Source organism: Fukomys damarensis, unplaced genomic scaffold (assembly GCF_012274545.1).
Source record: "Fukomys damarensis isolate Sample0158 unplaced genomic scaffold, DMR_v1.0_HiC HiC_scaffold_23, whole genome shotgun sequence".
NCBI lineage: Eukaryota > Metazoa > Chordata > Mammalia > Rodentia > Bathyergidae > Fukomys > Fukomys damarensis.
This window is the reverse complement of record NW_022900935.1, coordinates 44,670,767-44,688,813: the sequence shown is the minus strand read 5'-3', so window position 1 is coordinate 44,688,813 and position 18,047 is coordinate 44,670,767. Positions and strand designations below refer to the sequence as shown.

General features: G+C 52.9%; 3 protein-coding genes and 1 pseudogene across 4 annotated transcripts in view; 1 reads left to right on the top strand and 3 right to left on the bottom strand.

Annotated features, from left to right (window-relative positions):
* Positions 1-142, bottom strand: part of Morn1 (MORN repeat containing 1) — a 53,400-nt gene extending 53,258 nt beyond the window's left edge. Inside the window, exon 1 of the mRNA XM_010627890.1 lies at positions 55-142. Coding sequence (XP_010626192.1) covers positions 55-142 — 88 coding nt within the window. The remainder of the gene's footprint in view (positions 1-54) is intronic.
* Positions 1-10,683, top strand: part of Rer1 (retention in endoplasmic reticulum sorting receptor 1) — a 14,477-nt gene extending 3,794 nt beyond the window's left edge. Inside the window, exons 3-8 of the mRNA XM_019207973.2 lie at positions 3,725-3,814; positions 5,419-5,523; positions 7,157-7,256; positions 8,161-8,239; positions 9,496-9,631; positions 10,320-10,683. Of these exons, the coding sequence (XP_019063518.1) occupies positions 3,734-3,814; positions 5,419-5,523; positions 7,157-7,256; positions 8,161-8,239; positions 9,496-9,631; positions 10,320-10,409 (591 nt within the window). The 5' untranslated portion in view covers positions 3,725-3,733 and the 3' untranslated portion in view covers positions 10,410-10,683. The remainder of the gene's footprint in view (positions 1-3,724; positions 3,815-5,418; positions 5,524-7,156; positions 7,257-8,160; positions 8,240-9,495; positions 9,632-10,319) is intronic.
* Pex10 (peroxisomal biogenesis factor 10) lies at positions 4,692-16,878 on the bottom strand. Of its 2 annotated transcripts, none has more exons than XM_033767909.1 (4): positions 15,036-16,878; positions 13,633-13,808; positions 13,419-13,554; positions 4,692-5,248 (listed from the first exon to the last, which is right to left on the bottom strand). In XM_033767909.1, the coding sequence occupies exons 1-4, from the start codon at positions 15,543-15,545 to the stop codon at positions 5,036-5,038; spliced, it is 1,035 nt and encodes a 344-aa protein (XP_033623800.1). In that variant the 5' UTR covers positions 15,546-16,878; the 3' UTR covers positions 4,692-5,035. The 2 variants fall into 2 exon arrangements, with proteins under 2 accessions (XP_033623800.1, XP_033623801.1); XM_033767910.1 differs by lacking the exon at positions 4,692-5,248 and adding an exon at positions 10,998-12,600.
* A 726-nt stretch (positions 16,879-17,604) lies between these two features.
* On the bottom strand, positions 17,605-17,701 carry LOC117287447 (annotated as a pseudogene).
* Between the last annotated feature and the right edge of the window lie 346 nt (positions 17,702-18,047).

Genomic DNA, 18,047 nt, shown 5'->3' with positions numbered 1-18,047 from the left:
GGACGGCCAGCCCCAGAGACCCATGGCCCCGCCGCAGGCTGTTTCTCACCCCACCTGGCGGGCACAGGGGACGATGGCCAGGGCTGCCCGCCAGGCTCGAGAGTTGGGGTGCGTCTGTATACAGCGTTTTATTGCCGCTCATCGTACTTTTAGGGCTCATCTGTAGGATTTAGTGTAAGCTTGAGAACTAAGACTTCACTGAGTGGGCTGAAGTAGTAGTTACTTGGCTCAAGATTATACGGTGATAATATTCCAAATTGAGGCAGTAAAATACGTTCTCTAGGCTCATTTTTTATTGTTGGTTTCCTGGCCAGGATATCTTAGGGCTCAAGAGCTGCCTTCACCGTGAGAACCTTCAGTGGCTTTTTGCTTTCAGATGCAACACTGGTTGTCCTGCACCATTGTGTCCTTACTTGGGGTGATTTTCCACCTACCTCCTAACAAGGTGGAAGGAAGCCCCCGTAAGTGAAAATGGGGTCCTCAGCGATTGATACTTGGCCCATCAGATACTGATGTGTGCTGGGGTGACTGTAATAGGGGTACAGTATGCAAAGGCCAGGCTCACACCCATGGGAGGGAGGAACCCAGGGTGGAGCTTGGCCTTGGGAGGAACTGAAGTAGGACCTGCTGGGCATTTTGGAGGGGACAGCACTGGAACACATGTGGTGCACAGACCAGGCTGTTCCTGGGCCAGGAGAAATTGACCCAGATACTGGCACAGGGCCTCTTCTGTGTTGTGTGTTTTGCGTTTCTGGCGTAGGACTGATGGATCACAGAAGCAACAAGTGAGCTCTTGAATGAAACACAGAGGTTTTTTTTTTGTTTTGTTTTGTTTTTTTAATACAATTTCTGGCCTGGTACTCATGGTGTCTGTCTAGAGTAGTTTTATCTTGCTTCTTTGTTTACTTTGTGATTGAATATAAAGCAGTTACAGTCAACAGATATGCGTTTCTGGCGTAGGACTGATGGATCACAGAAGCAACAAGTGAGCTCTTGAATGAAACACAGAGGTTTTTTTTTTGTTTTGTTTTGTTTTTTTAATACAATTTCTGGCCTGGTACTCATGGTGTCTGTCTAGAGTAGTTTTATCTTGCTTCTTTGTTTACTTTGTGATTGAATATAAAGCAGTTACAGTCAACAGATATCGGATCAACTCTTCTAGGAGCCAGACAAGCCCCCCCGCCCCCAGCTAGTATTCCACAGAAGGAAATTGAGATGAAAAAACCAGGAAAGTATCAGAAAATAATTGTTACACAGAATAAAAAACAGGGTGATATGATGTAAGACTTGGTGTCAATTTGGACTACAATGGAGGGCTTCGCTGAGGAGGTGTCCTTTACAGTGAGCAGAGGGAAGAAATTTAGAGATAGAACAGCTGGTGAGAAGGCTGCCCTAATCCAGAACAAGTCTGATGTGTCTAAGGGGCCATATACACATGCACACAAATGCATGAGGTGAGCACAGAGTGGGTCAAACTATACCCACCAATAAGATTATAAGTACAGCAGCTTAGCTAGTATTGATCGAGTAGGAAGCCAGTCATGTTGGGAGAGCACATGAAAAACAAAGGCATTTTGAGAAGGGGTAGATCTGGAGGTTCTGCTGTTGCTTATATGGACTTCCTGGACCAGGGGATACCAGGTATAGTATAATTTCAAGTTACTGTTTATCCCTTAGGGAGGCATGTAGGCCTGGTTGTTGCTTCTTTAAATTTGGGACCTGGTTTTCAGATGTACCTCCAGCCACAATTCTGATGTATATTTTTTGTTGTTGACTTCCATGCAGGCCTGCTCCCTCTCTGACTATATATTGGTTCCTATCTAATTTAGCTGCTGTAATATTGGTGCTGCACTCTGCAGGCTCACTACAGGCTACCATTTGCTCTTAGAAGAACTCTGAGGAAGGCCTGGTAGTGCATTTGTCCCATTTCCTAGGTCTGAATCCCTTTGTTACATAGCTGTTGTTACAGAGTGAGCTTGGCTCAGATGGGTAGAAATTGCAGAGCTGGTATCTAAAGCAGGTAGTTGGACTCCAGAGTTCGCTTTCTTAATCATGCTACAATGCCTCTTGTGTTACTGGTGCTGAGTTCAGCTCAAATGTGAAGCTGTGTCTCAATGTGGATGTCAGGGAAGTGGAATGCGACTAGTGAGTTTTTTGGAGGTTTCCCACACATCAGTCTGGAGAGTGTTAACAGCTCAGTGGGACACTGACTACTGATACTTGAGTGGGACAGCCAAGTATTTTCTTTTTGATGCTGCTTTTGTTAAAGCAAAAGTGTTTCAGTGGCAGAGTAAAGAAAGTTTACAAGCACTGTGCAATGATGAACATGACTGAAGTAGCTTCCTGCTGACCATGCTTGCCCTAAATAAGGTGGCCCTTCTTGGCAGTGCATTCTAGTGTGGCCCGTATTTGAATGTGGAATTCCCCCAGTTGGGTGCAGAAGGTCCTCCTGACTGGGGCGGAGGACCTGGGGCCCTTGCCACTACACTCCGGTTAGTTGTGTGTCTGGGCACTGTGCTGGGGACCTGGGGAATATCAGTGAAGGCTTGTGTTGTGGCCTGGGGAGCTGGTGAGATGGTGCCCTTTAAGCTGTGACTCAAAGCTAATCCAGTAGAGACTCAAGGCAATGTCCAGCAGCCTGCTGACTTTCCCTCGGGGGTACGGGGGTTCCCATGCTCCCTCGAGGCATGCTTGAGGGTGCTGGACTTGGCAGGTGTGGCTGCTGGTTCCTGCCTGCTGTTGGTAGGCTGACTGCTGTAATGGCTCTCCAGCCTCTAGCATCTGTAAGCGGGCAGGGTGAGGCCAGCCTCCAGGCTGCTGTGGGCTGAGGTCTGGGCGGTGTGTCTGCTGCTTAAGAGAGCCTCGTGTTGTGGGTGGGAGGCAGCCTGGCTCTGGCCTCACCATATAGAACAGTGGACTCTGGAGCCGCTCTCTTCTCTCCACCACCTGTCCTGGCAGCAGAGGGGGTTTGGACATGCCCTTGGCATCCCTTACTCCTGGCTTAGGGGCCCAAGTAGGACTGGCAGCGGAGGTCCCTGTCATTCAGCAGTGTTTTCTGAAGAAGGATGGGGCCTGAGTTTGTGCGTGGTGAGGAGCTGGTGTCAGGCTGGGCCCTGCTTGGCACCTGTCTCACGCCTCAGTCTCAGAACTGCTCCCTTGTGAAGCGGGGATTATGATACTCCTCCTCTTGCCACCCGGAACCAAGTGGGGCAGTGCATGACCTTTGGCACCTGGGTCCTCACAGGTGAATTCCGCCTGGGGTCAGAGTTGCGTGTTGAAATAGGAGCAGACAGGGTTACCTCCAGTGCCAAGATAAGAAAGTGGGACATGGCCGATGGACACCCAGACATCTTCCTGTCCTGAAGGACTGACCAGGACAGGGCATGGGGATGATGGTGGCTGGCAGTGCAGAAGAGGCACCTGGAGGGAGGGTATCAGTGCCACACCTGCTGCTGTGAGGTGGCTAGTGCTGCCCTGCATGGACAACCACAGTGCTTGAAGTGGAAGCAAAAGTCCACCCACTGGTGCCCAGTGCCACCTTGCTCCTTCCTTCCCCTCCACCGAAGCCTGTTGCCTGTGTGGTTAATTCATGGTAAAAACACAGATGGTTTTAGTAAAATACCGAGCATTGCAGAAACTGGCTTGACAGATTGGTTGATAAAGGGGGAAATGTTCATGTCCTGAATGCTTTCTATTTAATTTGAAGGCATCTTGTGTTTCTCTCAGTTGCAGAATGTCTGAAGGGGACAGCGTTGGAGATTCTGTCCATGGGAAGCCATCAGTGGTGTACAGATTTTTCACACGCCTGGGACAGGTCAGTGGGTTTGTAAATGATTAGTGTAAATATTTAGAGAAGCAATTGTTAGCTCTCCGCAAACCTTCCTGATGGTGTGGGTCTACTGCATTGCCACAAGAGGCTTGACCCACCCTGACATCATAAGTGCTCCATGAGCTTGTTCCTGGGAATCCTGTATTGAGTTCTCTCAGCAGAGGCCATGCAGAGAAGAGTTTTGCTCTGGGGCCACACGTGTTTCTGGCCACGTGGGTTTTTAACCTTTAAAAGTGTAAAACTGCTCCTTGGTGGTAGTGCAAACAGGCAGCTGTGCTCCCTCCTGTCCTGTCCCCAGTCCGCCCTCCAGGGCCTCATGGGCTCCTGCTGTACACGGTGAGACCACTCTGAGGGAGAGGCTGTAGCAGTGGCCAGGGAGCTGTCCGGAGATGGACACTGCATGCTTAGACTTACTCAGCGAACAGTGCAGGCACCAGTTAAAAGTTTACTGACTGATTAATATTTCTGTTTTGCTTTTTGTGGTACTGGGGATTGAGCTCAGAACCTTCACACGGAATGACACCCTCAGCCCTTATTTTTTATTTTGAAACAGGGTCTCACCAATTGGCCCACGTGGTATTAAGTTTGCAATCCTTCTGCCTCAGCCTCCCGAGTGCTGCGATTATAAGGCATGTGCCACCTGGAATTGTTTTGTTTGTTTGTTTTAAACAAGGTCTTTCTTTCTTTTTTCTTTTTTGGTTCTGGGGATCAAACTCAGGCACCATGTGCTTGCCAGGCTAAATCCCCAGCCCAAAGACAGGGTCTTTCTGTATAGCCCAGGCTGGCCTTGAACTAGTAGTGATCCTCCTGCCTCATCTTCCTGTGTGCTGGGATTACAGGCGAAAACTTACTAGTTTTTTAAATTGAAAAGTAGCATGTGGCAAATTGCAACAGTGTTGAAGCTGAGTACTGAGGATATTTATGCTCATATATTTTATGACTGAAAATTTTAATTGTGAAATTTAAAGATTAAGGTTCACAATTAAAATTTAAAACTTGCAGATGTATAGGTATAAATGTGTACTTATTAAAAATACTAAGGACTCCCTCAGTGAGTCTGTGGTACACACCATGAGCAGACCCTGGCTGCTGGATCCTCTGTGCATGGGACAGGACCCATACTGGGCTTGAAGGGAGTGATGGTTGGGGGGTGCTGGGGACACAGGATTGGCTGGAGACACATCATTGCCATGGTGATTTGGAGACTCATGGCCTCTCCTTCTTAATCCTCTGTGGGCGAAGTTGGTCTCCTCCAACATGGTCCCTGAGACCAGTGGTGGCAAACCTATGGCACATGGGGCCACAGCAGGCTGTGTGCATCACTGAAAGCTCTAGAAGGTTCGCTGCCAGTACTTTCACTAATGCTGGATTTCTGTCTTCTCTGATTGATAGTTCGTAGCACTTGCTGAAGAGATGACCCTGCAAGTACATTATGGATTAGTTGTAGTCATTGCTTTTGCCAGTACATGCAATCTGCTATTTTGATTAGCTCTTTTTAAAATAAAAAACTATAGGGAAAGTGTAGTTTGTGTCAAAGCCATGCAGTGGGAGTTTCTGGCCAACTTCACATTTCCCAACTCTGTCTCTAGATTTATCAGTCTTGGCTGGACAAGTCCACACCTTATACGGCTGTGCGGTGGGTCGTGACGCTGGGCCTGAGCTTCATCTACATGATTAGAGTTTACCTGTTGCAGGTGGGTCTGGGCTGAAACGAGGCTCCATGCCTCTGAACTTCTGAGTGGGTGCTGGTTGGGATGCTGCTGGTGCAATTTATTTTGAAGGACATGATGTATAATAAATACTTTTCAGTGCTCGCTTCAGCAGCACATACAATAATAAACACTTTTCAGTTCACCAAATGCAAGAAAAATTTCTGTGAGTTTCTCTTTAAAGAGGCTCCTTTATGGTTTTTCCTAAGATTGTCACCTTCTCTAACAAGGGTTCCAGCGAGCCCAGGCCAGTCCTGACCCATCACAGGCCTGTAGTCCTGTGAGCCTGCTGTGTGCCTCCTAGGGCAGCAACTCCATCCCAGATACATGAGTCAGCACTGTGGTGCATGACTCTGGAGTTTATGGGCTCAGCCACGTGAGCTGCATCTCTGGTGAGGCAGAGGAGCGTGTGCAGTGCCAGCACAGTCACTGGGCACTTCTGGGGTCTCTGGGGCCGCTGTGATAGCACTAGGATGGGTGACATCTGCTCAGGCTGTTCCTTGGGACGTTTCCTGGGGAGCACTTGGGGTCTGGGGTGGGGGGCAGGTGAGAAACCTTTTCTGGAGTATTTGTCCCTGGGGGCACGGAAGGTATGTTCTCATTTAAAGCTCCTGCTGCCTTCCTGCTGTTTTCCAAGCTGTAGGAGGACAGTGGGCCATGGAGCGACAGGTGAATTGACTGGACACTTGAGCCAGTGTATGTGGAACTCAGACTAGACACAGAAGTTTGTGTTCCGTGTCTGCATCCGGTTTATTTTTGCTCACAGACCCAGCACTGGTTCAGCATGGCAGTTTACTGCAGCAGGGACACAGTCTGTACAAGGTGTCTGAGATTAATGTTGATTTCGTTTTGTAAATTGGAACTTGGTCCATTTGCTAATGGGAAGACTGGCGGAGCAACTTGAGTCGGGTGTGGTGGGGCGGGTGTGACAGGCAGTTTCTGAGCCAGGCCTGTCCTGACGACATGTGTGTATTAATGTTTCACATCAATCTTCAGTTGTCTGGCCTGAAAACTAAGCAGGAAGATTTCCTCTTGTTTGCACGAGCAAGCAGACTTGAAGATTGACAGTGCACTTGTAGGGTGCGGGGGACACTGGGCTGAGGTATCCCCATCTCACGAAGGAGGCTCGACCCTGAGTTCCTGACCCTGCCTGCATTCTGAGCAGCAAGTGACATTCCACGTTGGTCAGGTCTGGCAATGGGAGTTGTCCTCTAGGATACCCAGCCACTGTGTCTACAGTAATAGCCACAATTCTGCTTTGATTCCATGGGGGAGCACTGGCCCCGCAGGCTGCAGGGGCAGGAGCAACAGTGCCCCAGAGGCACACTGCGCCCAACCCGAGGTGCAGGTTTGCTTGTGATTTGGAGAGCAGCTGGCCGGGAGCGTAGGCTTCAGGTGTCTGTTTGCCCCGACTGGATTCAGAGGAGTTTGCTGCTGAGCCCTGAGCCCCAAAGTGATGTGAGATGAGTGGTCGCAAGAGGGTATGCTGCATCTGTCCTTGAGGAAGTCACACCTCCCCCAAGAGTGAGCTGTGTGCTCTTTGGCTCACCCAGGCCTCCCTGGTGTGGCCTGGAAGCCTCAGGCCAGTGCTCACCATGCTGTGCCTCTTCTCTTCCAGGGCTGGTACATTGTGACCTACGCCCTGGGGATCTACCACCTCAACCTCTTCATAGCGTTCCTCTCTCCCAAAGTGGACCCCTCGCTGATGGAAGACTCAGGTACCACCATGCATCCCTTGTGCAGATGAAGAAACTGAGGCACGTGGGCTCTGTGCCCAGGGTCCCACCGCAGATGATGGGATGAGTTGAACTGAGATGTGTGCATGAGCCTGCGTCTTGCCTGTCACAGGCAGACAGCCCATCCTGGTGGCACTCAGAGTGACCAGCCAGACTTGCTGCCCTACAACCAGAGGTTTGCACACACTGCCCCTGTGGTCAGCACAGGCTCCGAGTTCTGAGGAGTTGAGATGTGGCCGGTGTTTGTGTGCTGTGGGCCTCACCTGGGCCTGCCACTGACACAAGTGAGGAGTCACCCATCCCAGCCCTGCACCTGCTGATGAGCCCTCTGTTGTGGGTGGTGCTGTTTCTAAGCAGTTCACACTGGATGAGCAGAAGCCTGTGATTTTCTCTGTAGACCATTTAGTGAAAACACTAAAGGTCGCCCTCTGAGGGAGACTGGAAAATAACCATGGGACCCTTTTCTGTTGGCCTCAGTTTCTCTGTCTATAGCTGGGTGTGACCAGGTGAGCTGAGTTTCCAGTGTGTGCTGTGGGTGGGGACACGGCATTATGCTGTGTGAATGTAGTCATGCATCTTGGGTTTTTTTGGTACCGGACTCAAACTCAGGACCTTGGGCTTCCGAGGCAGGTGCAGTGCACTGAGCTACATCCCTGGCCCTTATCTTGTTTTCTTTTGGGCCTATGTGGAGCACAGTGGATGAAAGATCTGTGCACCTGAATTCTTTTCACACATTTAAAAGGTACAAGACTTTTAGAAAATCTTGTGAAGTGTTGATGTGGTTTGTGTGGTGAGGGACCTGAGGCCGTGTTCAGAAGCTCCAGGGACACAGGATGGTGAAGTGGAAGGGGCAAGTGTTGTCTCTCATTGATGCCTTGCCTTCCAGATGACGGCCCTTCGTTACCAACCAAACAGAATGAGGAATTCCGCCCCTTTATTCGAAGGCTTCCAGAGTTTAAGTTTTGGTGAGCTAATTCTTTCCTTTTTTAAACTTCCAAAAAAGTTTTCAGTTTTTATCTGACACCTAGTAATTGTGCATGTTTATGGGGCACAGTGTGACATTCCAGTACATGTGAACCGTGTGTTGCACGCATACCAGGCTCTGGCACGTCTTGTCACTGCAGTCATTTCTTTGTGCCGGGAATGTGCCTGTCCTCTGTCAGCAACCTCAGAATACACAGTGGACTGTCATCCACACAATCACCCGCCTGTGCTGCAGGACATCAGAAGTCACTACTCCCATGTGACTGCACCTTTCCTTTTAAAGGCATTTGCGGAAGGTACCTATGCTCAGGTACCTGTGTGGCCAAGGAGAACAGAACAGATTTAATTTTTGTTTTAGTCTTTGAGCAGATTAGACTTGTTAAAGCAGAGTTTTGTTATGCTGTTCTCCTGTGATGTCCATTTGCCCAGAGGACATGGGGCTGAGGTGGGGGTGGATTGCAGGGCTCTGAGAGAATGCACCTTAAGGCTTTCTTAGCTTCAGGTGAGCACCAGTGGTTGGGGTTTTGGGCAGGAGGGTGTCAGCCTCTTACACACAAAGGCCTCAGGAAGGTGGGTTCAGGCAGCACCGGTGGCCCAGCTTTCTGTCTGGGCCCTGGTGGAGGCCCCTGAGCAGAGGTGTGTGGGATCTGTGAAGGGCCCACCCTTGGGGGCTCGGGGGCTCTGGTCCTCCTGCAGACCAGGACACAGGGTGAGAATGGGGGACACAGCTCCTTGGTACTACTGTGGCCTCATGTCTGTCTCTGGGACACAGGAGGGACAGTCTTGGCAGAGGTCATAAACTGAGCAGACTGGCGTCTTGAGGTCTTCACACCATAGTGCAGTGTCTGCTGGGGATGCTGGACGGGGTCGGGCGCTTTGTTGTGTAGGGAACAGAGCTGTGGGGGTCCAGGGAGAGGGGGGAGCCTGACTGGAGGGTGGCGCTGGTGGCGTGGTATCTGGCTACTGGCTATAGGGCTCTGCTTTCTGAGAAGGGTCTGGGCTTCAGCATGGGTGTTTTGCAGTGTGGGCTGGAGAGGACTAGGAGAAGTGCAGCATTGTGGTAAACCAGAGCTCACGTGCAGAGAGCACACGCAGACCCCATGCTGTTCCCAGTCAGGGTGCGGCTCCTGCAGATGCTTTCTTGGGGGCAAACAGGAGCGGCTGGGTGCTGGAAGGGGGTTGGTAGGAGCCTAGTGCCAGCTACAGGCGGCAGCACTAACTTCTCCCTTGCTTTAAGGCATGCAGCTACAAAGGGCATCCTTGTGGCTATGGTCTGCACCTTCTTTGAGGCTTTCAACGTCCCGGTGTTCTGGCCGATCCTGGTGATGTACTTCATCATGCTTTTCTGTATCACAATGAAGAGGCAAATAAAGGTAAAGACTCAGCACTGCTGTGTGGCCAGGGTGACAGTTACTGCTCTGCTGGGGATGGGCAGTGGGGAGCAGGGCCTTGTGTGTGATGAGGACCAGGTGCTGTTTCCCGCCACGGCAGTGAGCGCACAGTGCGTGTCTACTTGGGGAGCCACTAGGCTCAGTGCAGCTGGCAGGAGCTGGGCAGAAGCGGCTTGGTGCTCTTCCTGGTTGAGCTCAGGGTTCACTGGGTCTGCTGAGGAGCAGGGATGTCCACTGAGATCTCCCCTTGGCCAGGACTGTGGAGCGCAGCTGCAAACCCTCCCTCGGGGGCCCAGCCTCAGCCTCTCTGGCCATTCCTGCCCAGTGCTTCTGGAGTGGCTGGATCCTAGGGCCCAGCACATCAGAGGGCTGCCGTGTTCATGGGGAGTTGGGAGCCTGTTGGCATTTTTTTCCTGTTTGTTTTGAGACTGGGTCTCACTGTGTAGTCCAGGCTGGCCTAGCTTCAGTTATCTCCTGTGTCAGCCTCCCAAGTACTTAGATTACAGGCAAGCACCATCTTACCCAGCTCAAACCTATTGGTATCCTGATGTCGGTTGTGTGACGTGTGGAAGAGATTGAGGCGGTGCCTTTGGCTGTTCACATTTAGGAAAAATGTGGTTGATCAGGATCTGTGTAGAAGTAACTGGACTTTGTTTGTTTGTTTCCCCAGCACATGATTAAATACCGGTACATACCATTCACACACGGGAAGAGGAGATACAAAGGGAAGGAGGACGTGGGCAAGACGTTTGCTAGTTAGAAGCTGGACTGAATCTCACGTATTCAAGACCGGTTTTGAGCCATTGTAACAATGCCTTTTTCTTCACATAAAGTAGTTGATTATGAGGGAGTTGAATTTTCTTTTTAAAAAGAAGCCTCAATGATTTGTAACTAAAAATATCAGGTTCTTGAAGAAACTGGCATTTAAACCAAATTGCATTGATTTCCTCTTCAGTGATGTTCACGTGTTCTCCAATGTTTGGAATCGTAGCAAATTGGGGGGCCGGGGGTGGTGGGGCCCAAGGGGAAGGCAGAGGGAGGGCGGGAGCCAGGCCACCTTCCTGCCACCCGAGGCCCCTCCTGATGGGGCACAAGGGGAAGGCAGAGGGAGGGCGGGAGCCAGGCCACCTTCCTGCCACCCGAGGCCCCTCCTGTGGGCTGGAAGGACAGAGCCAGCCTGGCCGTGTGGGAGAGCACGTGAGGCTGTGAAGGCGACCTCACGGCCTGAGGTTCTCATGCCATTTTCCCAACTTCATCTCACTGGAGATGTCTCTACCACGACTCGGAACTGTGTTCTTAACTACCCTGCTTCTGAGGGCTTGGAATTATATATGTTCTATTTTAATTGTTTGAGATTATTTTGACATATTTCTTTGATACCTAAAGTTTGCTTTTAATTAATTTAAATTTGTTCTCATGCAACAGCCCCTGTAAGGAAAGACCAGACCTGGTCAATGCAGACCAGACCTGCGGATTTATCTGGCTTTTCATTTTCTGTGGGGGGAAAACAATCTACTGCATGTCAGCTTTTTTGATGTGATAATCCTTTTACTAATTGACTTTTTAATTCCAACTTTATTAAAGACAATGTCCCCTTCCTTGTGTAGTCTTCGTCTCAAACACGAGTCAGTCCCCAAGCTCAGTGTCTTTGGCCTCCCTGGGAGGTGAACCATTTTGGCAGCACGACAGCGCCCCCCACAGGTGTGGACACCAAGACACGGCCTGGTGTCCCCTTCAGTCCCTGCTGGTTCAGATGCCCAGGTAGTTTTTGATGCTGAGTGTCAATTGTCTGTATTTTCTTTTGCTGAATTTTGTACATCAGGATTTGAGCTCCTTTGAGAGGCGATGTTCAAGCCATTTGGATATCTGCTGCACCATTTCACATGACCTTCTCAGTACTTGTTAGATGTGGGAGGATCTGGGATTCTCAAACTCTGGATGTCCTTGTTTGTTTCCCTGATTGGTGCTGAGGGTCTCAGCTTTGACAGGAAATGGTGTGAATCAAGGAGCAGCAAGAGATGGCTCTTAGGGCTGTGTCCCAGCTCTCTGTGGGACCTCCTTTCTGTGGGGACCGGGAGGCCTCTGCCACCCAAGCAGTTCTGGTACCACTCCAAGTGCATGCCCTTCCTGGCCCTGAGGCTTTTCGGTGGGGGAGTGACACAGCCCAGAGGCTCTGCAGTCTTCTGTTGAGTTAGCCTGTCAGAGGTCACGCTATCTATGGCATGTTAATTTTTAAAACCTGGAAATACTAAGCAAGGCAGGAAGCAGGCTAAAGACAGCTGAGAAGGTGCTGGCCATGGCACTGACCTCAGGTGAGCCAGCTGCCTGCCCACATGGCCCCAGGAGAGGCCCTGGCTCACCTGCCCACCCCAGTGTGTATGCAGTTTAAGTGTTGGGAAACAACTTCTAACCTGAGGGCTCTGCCTGCCCAGCTGAAGGAGGCCCCTCCCAGTTCTTGTTGAGGCCAAGACAACGCCCGTTTTCTTAAAGCAGGAAGCAGAGGACAAATACTGAAAAGTGTGTGCCAAACGTCTTGAGGTGCTGACCCTGGCTGGTGCGTGGGTTCAGCTGACACCGAGGCCTGGAGGTAGCTGTCTGGCCGGGGCACTTGGCCCTGCCTCTGCTCAGCGTGGTATGAGTGTCCAGCCTCCAGTGAATAAAGTTTTTCTGGCTAACTTCTGCAACTTGTGCTCAGCTCTGTGGCTTGGGGAAGTGGGTGTCCCGGGCTCCTGTCCCAACACAGTTCTGAAGGCCCTGGGACAGGGCCCTGCTGTCTTCTGTCATCTGGCAGAACCTGTGTGAGGCTTAGTTTCTGTGCATTTAGCTAATCCTGAAGACAAACTGCTTTCTCCAACCACTCCCTGAAGCCCACCTGGCATGGCTCAACGGTAGTGCCGCAAGTAGACGAGCTTCTGGGGAGCGAACTTCTCCCTGCACAGGGGACATTCCGTCTGTGGGGAGAGGGGTGCTCATGGGTAGCCTGCTGGCTGGCCCTGCACTGCCCCCCTGCCACCTTCCATTTGGGCCTTGCAGCACTGGGTAGCTTCCCACTACTCTGGACTTGGGAAGCAGCCTTTCCCAGAGGGTCTGAGTGTGTGGAATGGGGGCTCAGGTGCTGGGCCTGTGGCAGGGCTGGCTTGGGTCAGCTGCACCACCATTCAGGGGCCCTACCTCCATGCTGGATACCTAGCAGTTTCAGGCAGAGGACCTCCCAGTAGGGCTTCTGGCACCTGGGCCATGCCCTGTGTGCCCAGCAAGCCTGTGAGCAGCTGTGGGGTACCCTGGGCCTCATTGGTGGGATGAGAATCAGGCCAGAGCTGCTCTGAGCTCCTCCTAGCACCTTCTGCCAGGTCCTCCTCCAGGATGAACTCTGGTGCTGTCTGCTGGGCATGGGACTTCTCAGGTGCCCACAAAGAAGCACACTCTGTCCACACTCATGCCTCCACTGCCCCCTGCCCATCTATCAGTGCTTGTGGAAGGGTGAATGTGCTTGGGTGCCTGCCATCAGGTCAGCTGGAGCCCTGGCTCTTGGGTACAGCCATGTAGGACTGCCAGCATGTCCCCCTACAACCTGGGGCACCTGTCTTGTGGGGAAACCACATGTGCAAATAAATGCACTGGGCCTGCCAAGTATGGGGACTCATGCACCCACCACGGGCTGATAGCCGTTGCTCCCAGCCAGGCCTTGGCCAGTGAGGAGCGGGAGCAGCCCAACGCCTGGCTCCCCCGAACATCCCAGGCACAACTTGGGGTCCCTGCCCAGGCCCACCTTGGTGTCACACCACTCTGTGATGCACTCCCAGCAGAAGAGGTGGCCACAAGGTGTGGCCGTCGAGTGCCTTCGCTCCTCTAGGCACAGGGTGCACAGTGGGGCTCTGGGCATGGCTCGGTCTTCCAGGGAGACCCTGGGGAGGGCGGGGATATAGGTGAGGATGCTGCCCACCAGGCTGACCAGTGTGGAGGGTGTCCCAGACCCTGCGCACCTGCGATGAGATAGGTTGCGGTGCAGCCGCCACTCCTTGCGGGCTCTCTGCCTCTGCCGGAAGCTGTACAACTGCAGTGCCATGGAGAGCGCCAGGTGCAGCAGGGACACCAGCCCCAGCAGCCGGTAGCCTGCGCGTGCCTTCAGGTCCTCTCCGCGCAGGTGGTGGATGCAGAGCTGTGGAAGCAGGTGGCCAGCAGCTGAGGACCCCAAGGGGACCTGGCCTCCCATTCTGTCGGGACTGGGAACATCTGAAGGACAAGGCTAGGCGGGGGATGGGTTTGGGGAGCCGATGGGGACCTCTGGGTGTCACTGGCACAGACCTGAGCCATGAGCCTAGGTGGGCCAGGGGAATAGGTGAGGATGCAAGGTTATCTAGGTCCCACCTCAGAATACAGTGCAGAGCAGTGGGAAGAGCACTGGGGGGTGTGGGAGTGCAGGGATGTGTGCCAACAGCCCAGCTGCAGGACAGAATGCTCCCCTCTTAGGAGGGCACGTGGCCCACTGGTCCAAGTCTCTCCCACACTGGCAGCCTGAATAACTTGTCCTTTACTTCCCATGTTCCCACTGGTCCCTGGAGAGGACTCCGTGCCTGCCCCAACTCCTGTGACAGGGAGGATAGTGTCGATTCCCCCCAAAATCTGGGCATACCCAGGGCCGATGCCTGACATGGCTCCATGATGGGGGTGGCCTGCTTGTTGAGGAGGGGGACGTTTGGGGAGGGCAGGACAGTGCTGTAGGGGCAGAAGGGCAGGCCCTTCTGATAGAAGCCACATGGTAAGGTGGGTGGGGGGGACCAGACTCTGGGTGAGCTGGGAAGCAAGGAGTTGGATGGGAAGCAATGGGCGCTGTTTGAGAAGGAAGGTGGCTAGGACAGCATGAACAGGGAGATCTGGCAGGGGTGCTGACCAGTGGCAAGGAGGCCACAGTCAACGTGGTTAGAAGTACCCTGGCTGAAAATCCTGCTTCTCAGTGGGGCTGCTGGATGGTGGTGGGGAACAGAGGGGTCAGGAGCCAGCTGGAGTCCACGCTTATCTTGGCAACCCTGGGGCCATCTGCTTGTAGACCAAGGCCTGAGCCTGCAGATGGTGGAGCTGGCCCAAGACCCCCTTGGTCAGTGAGCCCAACTCACGCCCTGGCTGCCCCATGCATGCTGGCTGCAGGAGGGAGGAGTTACTCTACCCTTGGCCCTCATGGGCTCTGCCAGACCTGGGTCTTCAACAAAATGAACCTGGGCAGGACCTGCTGTTTTCCAGGTAGTGGGTTTTGGTTCCAGCCTCAAAACAGAATACTTGGCTGTGACTGTGCTGCAGCATGGCCCTGAGGAGCCAAGGTGCCCAGAGGGATGCAGACTAGGCAGCAGTGGTAGGGTGGCCAGAGCAGCCTCTTGGCACAGCTACTTACGTAAGTGATCCCTGAGAGCCTCTTAGCCAGGTGATAGAAGACACCATGGATGTAGAACCAGGCAACATGGAGCCGGTGAAGGCAGGCGAGGCCCTGCCTGAGGATGAAGGTTGCCTGCTGCAATGTCTTCCTCTGCTGCTCGGTCAGGGAGGCTGCATGGCGAAGTACCCAGCGCCGTGCCCCTGACCAGCCCCGCCCACCGGGCACCAGGCTGCTCTGCAAGGCCCGGGCTCCATCACTGTCAGCCTGCAGCTCCTGTTCCAGTGGCAGCAGGGCCTTGTCCAGCAGGTAGGGCAGGACTGTGTGGAGTGTGACCAGCATGCTGCGGCGGAGCCTGGAGGGCACATGCTGCTGGGATGGGTCCACTTGGACGATGCCCACATACTCCTCCCCGAGCGTCTGGTACCCTAGGAGGATGAGGATGGGTGTGCCAGCTGAGGGCCTGACTTGGGGATGGATTTCCTGGGCCAGCCTGCCTCTCTCAGCCTCTGTTCCAAGTGCTAGTCCCATCTGTCACTCTGGCCCAGGCCAACATGCCCACCATGGGCTCGCTGTGACCTCAGGCAGGGTCACACAGCCTACCACTCCAGCTGCCCTCAGTTCCCAGTATCTGACCTGTGCTTCCCCACCCTTAGATCCTGCCCCTCTTCAGAATCTGTGCTTCTCTTCCTCTTTCTCTTTTCCTGTACCTCCTCCACCTAGCCCCTGCTCAAGCCCCTGGATCAGTCTCATGGCTCCCCACTTCCCACATGCACCGTGCAACCACAATTTATGGCCATGGTGGACCAGGTCTGTTCCCAAGGGCAGGTTTCCAGCTCAGCTGCCTACCAGGTACTGCCGTAGGGATTCAGACAAATACCTGGAAACTCACCCCTGTTGAGAGCGAGGTTCCAGGCCCCATGCCCAACCCCAGAAAGCCAGCTTTCCTGCTTCCTGTCCCTGATGAAGGTGATGCTGACCTCCTTGTTCCTGACTCTTCCCCAGGTGTCTCACCACAATCTGTAGCAGACCATGACAGCCACCTTTGCCTGCATCCACCTCTCCCACTGTGGTCTGGCCACAGCTTGCCACTGGCCTCACCCCTGCCCATGTCCTCACGATACTGCATGCCTTACAAGGAAAACCAAAGGCTGACAAGGCCCACAAATCCCTTGGGTCCTCACAGCTTGCTGAGGGGCCTCCCTCTCAGAGGTTTAGCTCTAGTTGCTTGCTCTGTCTGGAAAATGCTCCCCAACACCCTGGCCCAGACCTGGCCTTTGTCTCTAAAGTGCTCATTACCTCCCAGGTTGCACCGCAACACAGGCACCTGGTGCTCATCCTCTGCTTCCCATTGGCCAGTGCTCTTCAGTGGGATGACCCCTCCAGAAATCCCTTCTACAGGTCTGAAGGAACTGAGTGGGTGTTCACAGATCTTTGCTGGGTGCAGGGCTGGAATCGCAATCCTGAGGCCCTCCCCGTTAGCTTTATCCTAAGGGACAACCATCAACCTTGGCCCCTCACTGTCCCAGCAGGGAATCACTGTTAGCATATTACCCTCAAAAGGGGTGAGCACTGTGATATGCATGTGCCACCAAGGCCACCTCAAGAGAAATGGGTTTTAAAGTTAGGTACCCTTGACACACAAATCCCTAGGTCTCCAGGGACACAAAAAAGGATGAAAGGAGAGGCCCTGGGCTGGGAAATGCTCTAAGCAGTGTCTCTGTGCAGCTGCTCCTCCTCTGGCCACATGCACCCTTCCTCCCGAGGCCACAGGTGCTGGTTCCAGGAGCTCTTTACTCTGCCTGGCAGCCCCAGCCCCGGCCTCTGACTAGGATGGTCTGTGGGTCCCTCAAGGGTCTGCCAGGGACTACCTGCCAGGGTGGTGAGGCCAAAGTAGGCTATGTCTGAGAGCAGTTCAATCTCTCTCCTCCACTCCAGCCATTTCTTGGCACCTGAGAGGAGAAACAGATATTACTTCTAGGAGGGGGTGGGGGTCACCTAAAGATTATGGACAACCATCTTCCCACAAGTTCAAGGCCCCCTTCCATGAGGTGCAGACAGCTGTCAACCACTTGTCTCCCAGGCTCCCCTGCAGTCCACTCAGCAGGCTCCGCCTTATCTGCCTTTCCACCTGCCTGTGCCACTGACTGACTCCTGAGAGAGGACCATGATATTGATTATGCCCAAGGTGGGCTGTGAAGAGTCAACCCAACTGGCTTGTTTATAGAAGTGAGTCTGGCTGAAGCCTAAATACCGAAGTCAGAGTAACTCGTACCCAAATTCTGTTCTCACAACTAAAACTTTCAGACTAGAAGGACAACGTTCTCATTACAACCATATATTTTGTCCTGTTCCTAATTCGAAAATGCTTTGTCTCCTCTTTTTTGACTCTTGTTTACATTAATTTTTATAGAAACCATACCCCAACTGATTGCCAATAAAAGTCAGGCACTGTCCAGCGCCTTGGTTGGTTGCACTAGCATTGATCGTCCTGGCTCCCCGTTTTCTCTCCTAGTTCTGTCTCTTACTATATTTATTTTTTTCTCAGGCCTGCGTTGGAACTGGGCAGGTGGGTACTAGAACCTGACTGCAGGGGTCTCTGGCACTGGGATCCTCCTGGCCACTGTTGTGGAGCTTACAAGCCACAGATACTACACTTGATCTAAGCCAAAAGGCCGAGAAGCAATAGAACCTACAAGCCACAGGAAAAACAGGGTGGGCTGGAGACCACCTGTCTAGCATCAAATCTGCTGTACAATTCTCTGGCTGTGGGACCTCGCTGGACTTTCCACTTGCATACCTGTGAGAGAAGTGATTCCAACACGTCCCACTGTAAAGCCTGTCAGGGATTATACAAACACATGCTCGACAGCCCCGAGAACAGAGCCTGGCAGAGAGTGAGTGCAAAGTGTTTGCGAAACCCAGTATGCAAAGACGTCTGACCTGACCGTCTCTCCTAACTGCCTCCAGCCCAGCCCCCGCGGCCTCCAGACGCCCGAGCCAGACGAGGGCCACACCGTGGCGGAGCCGGCG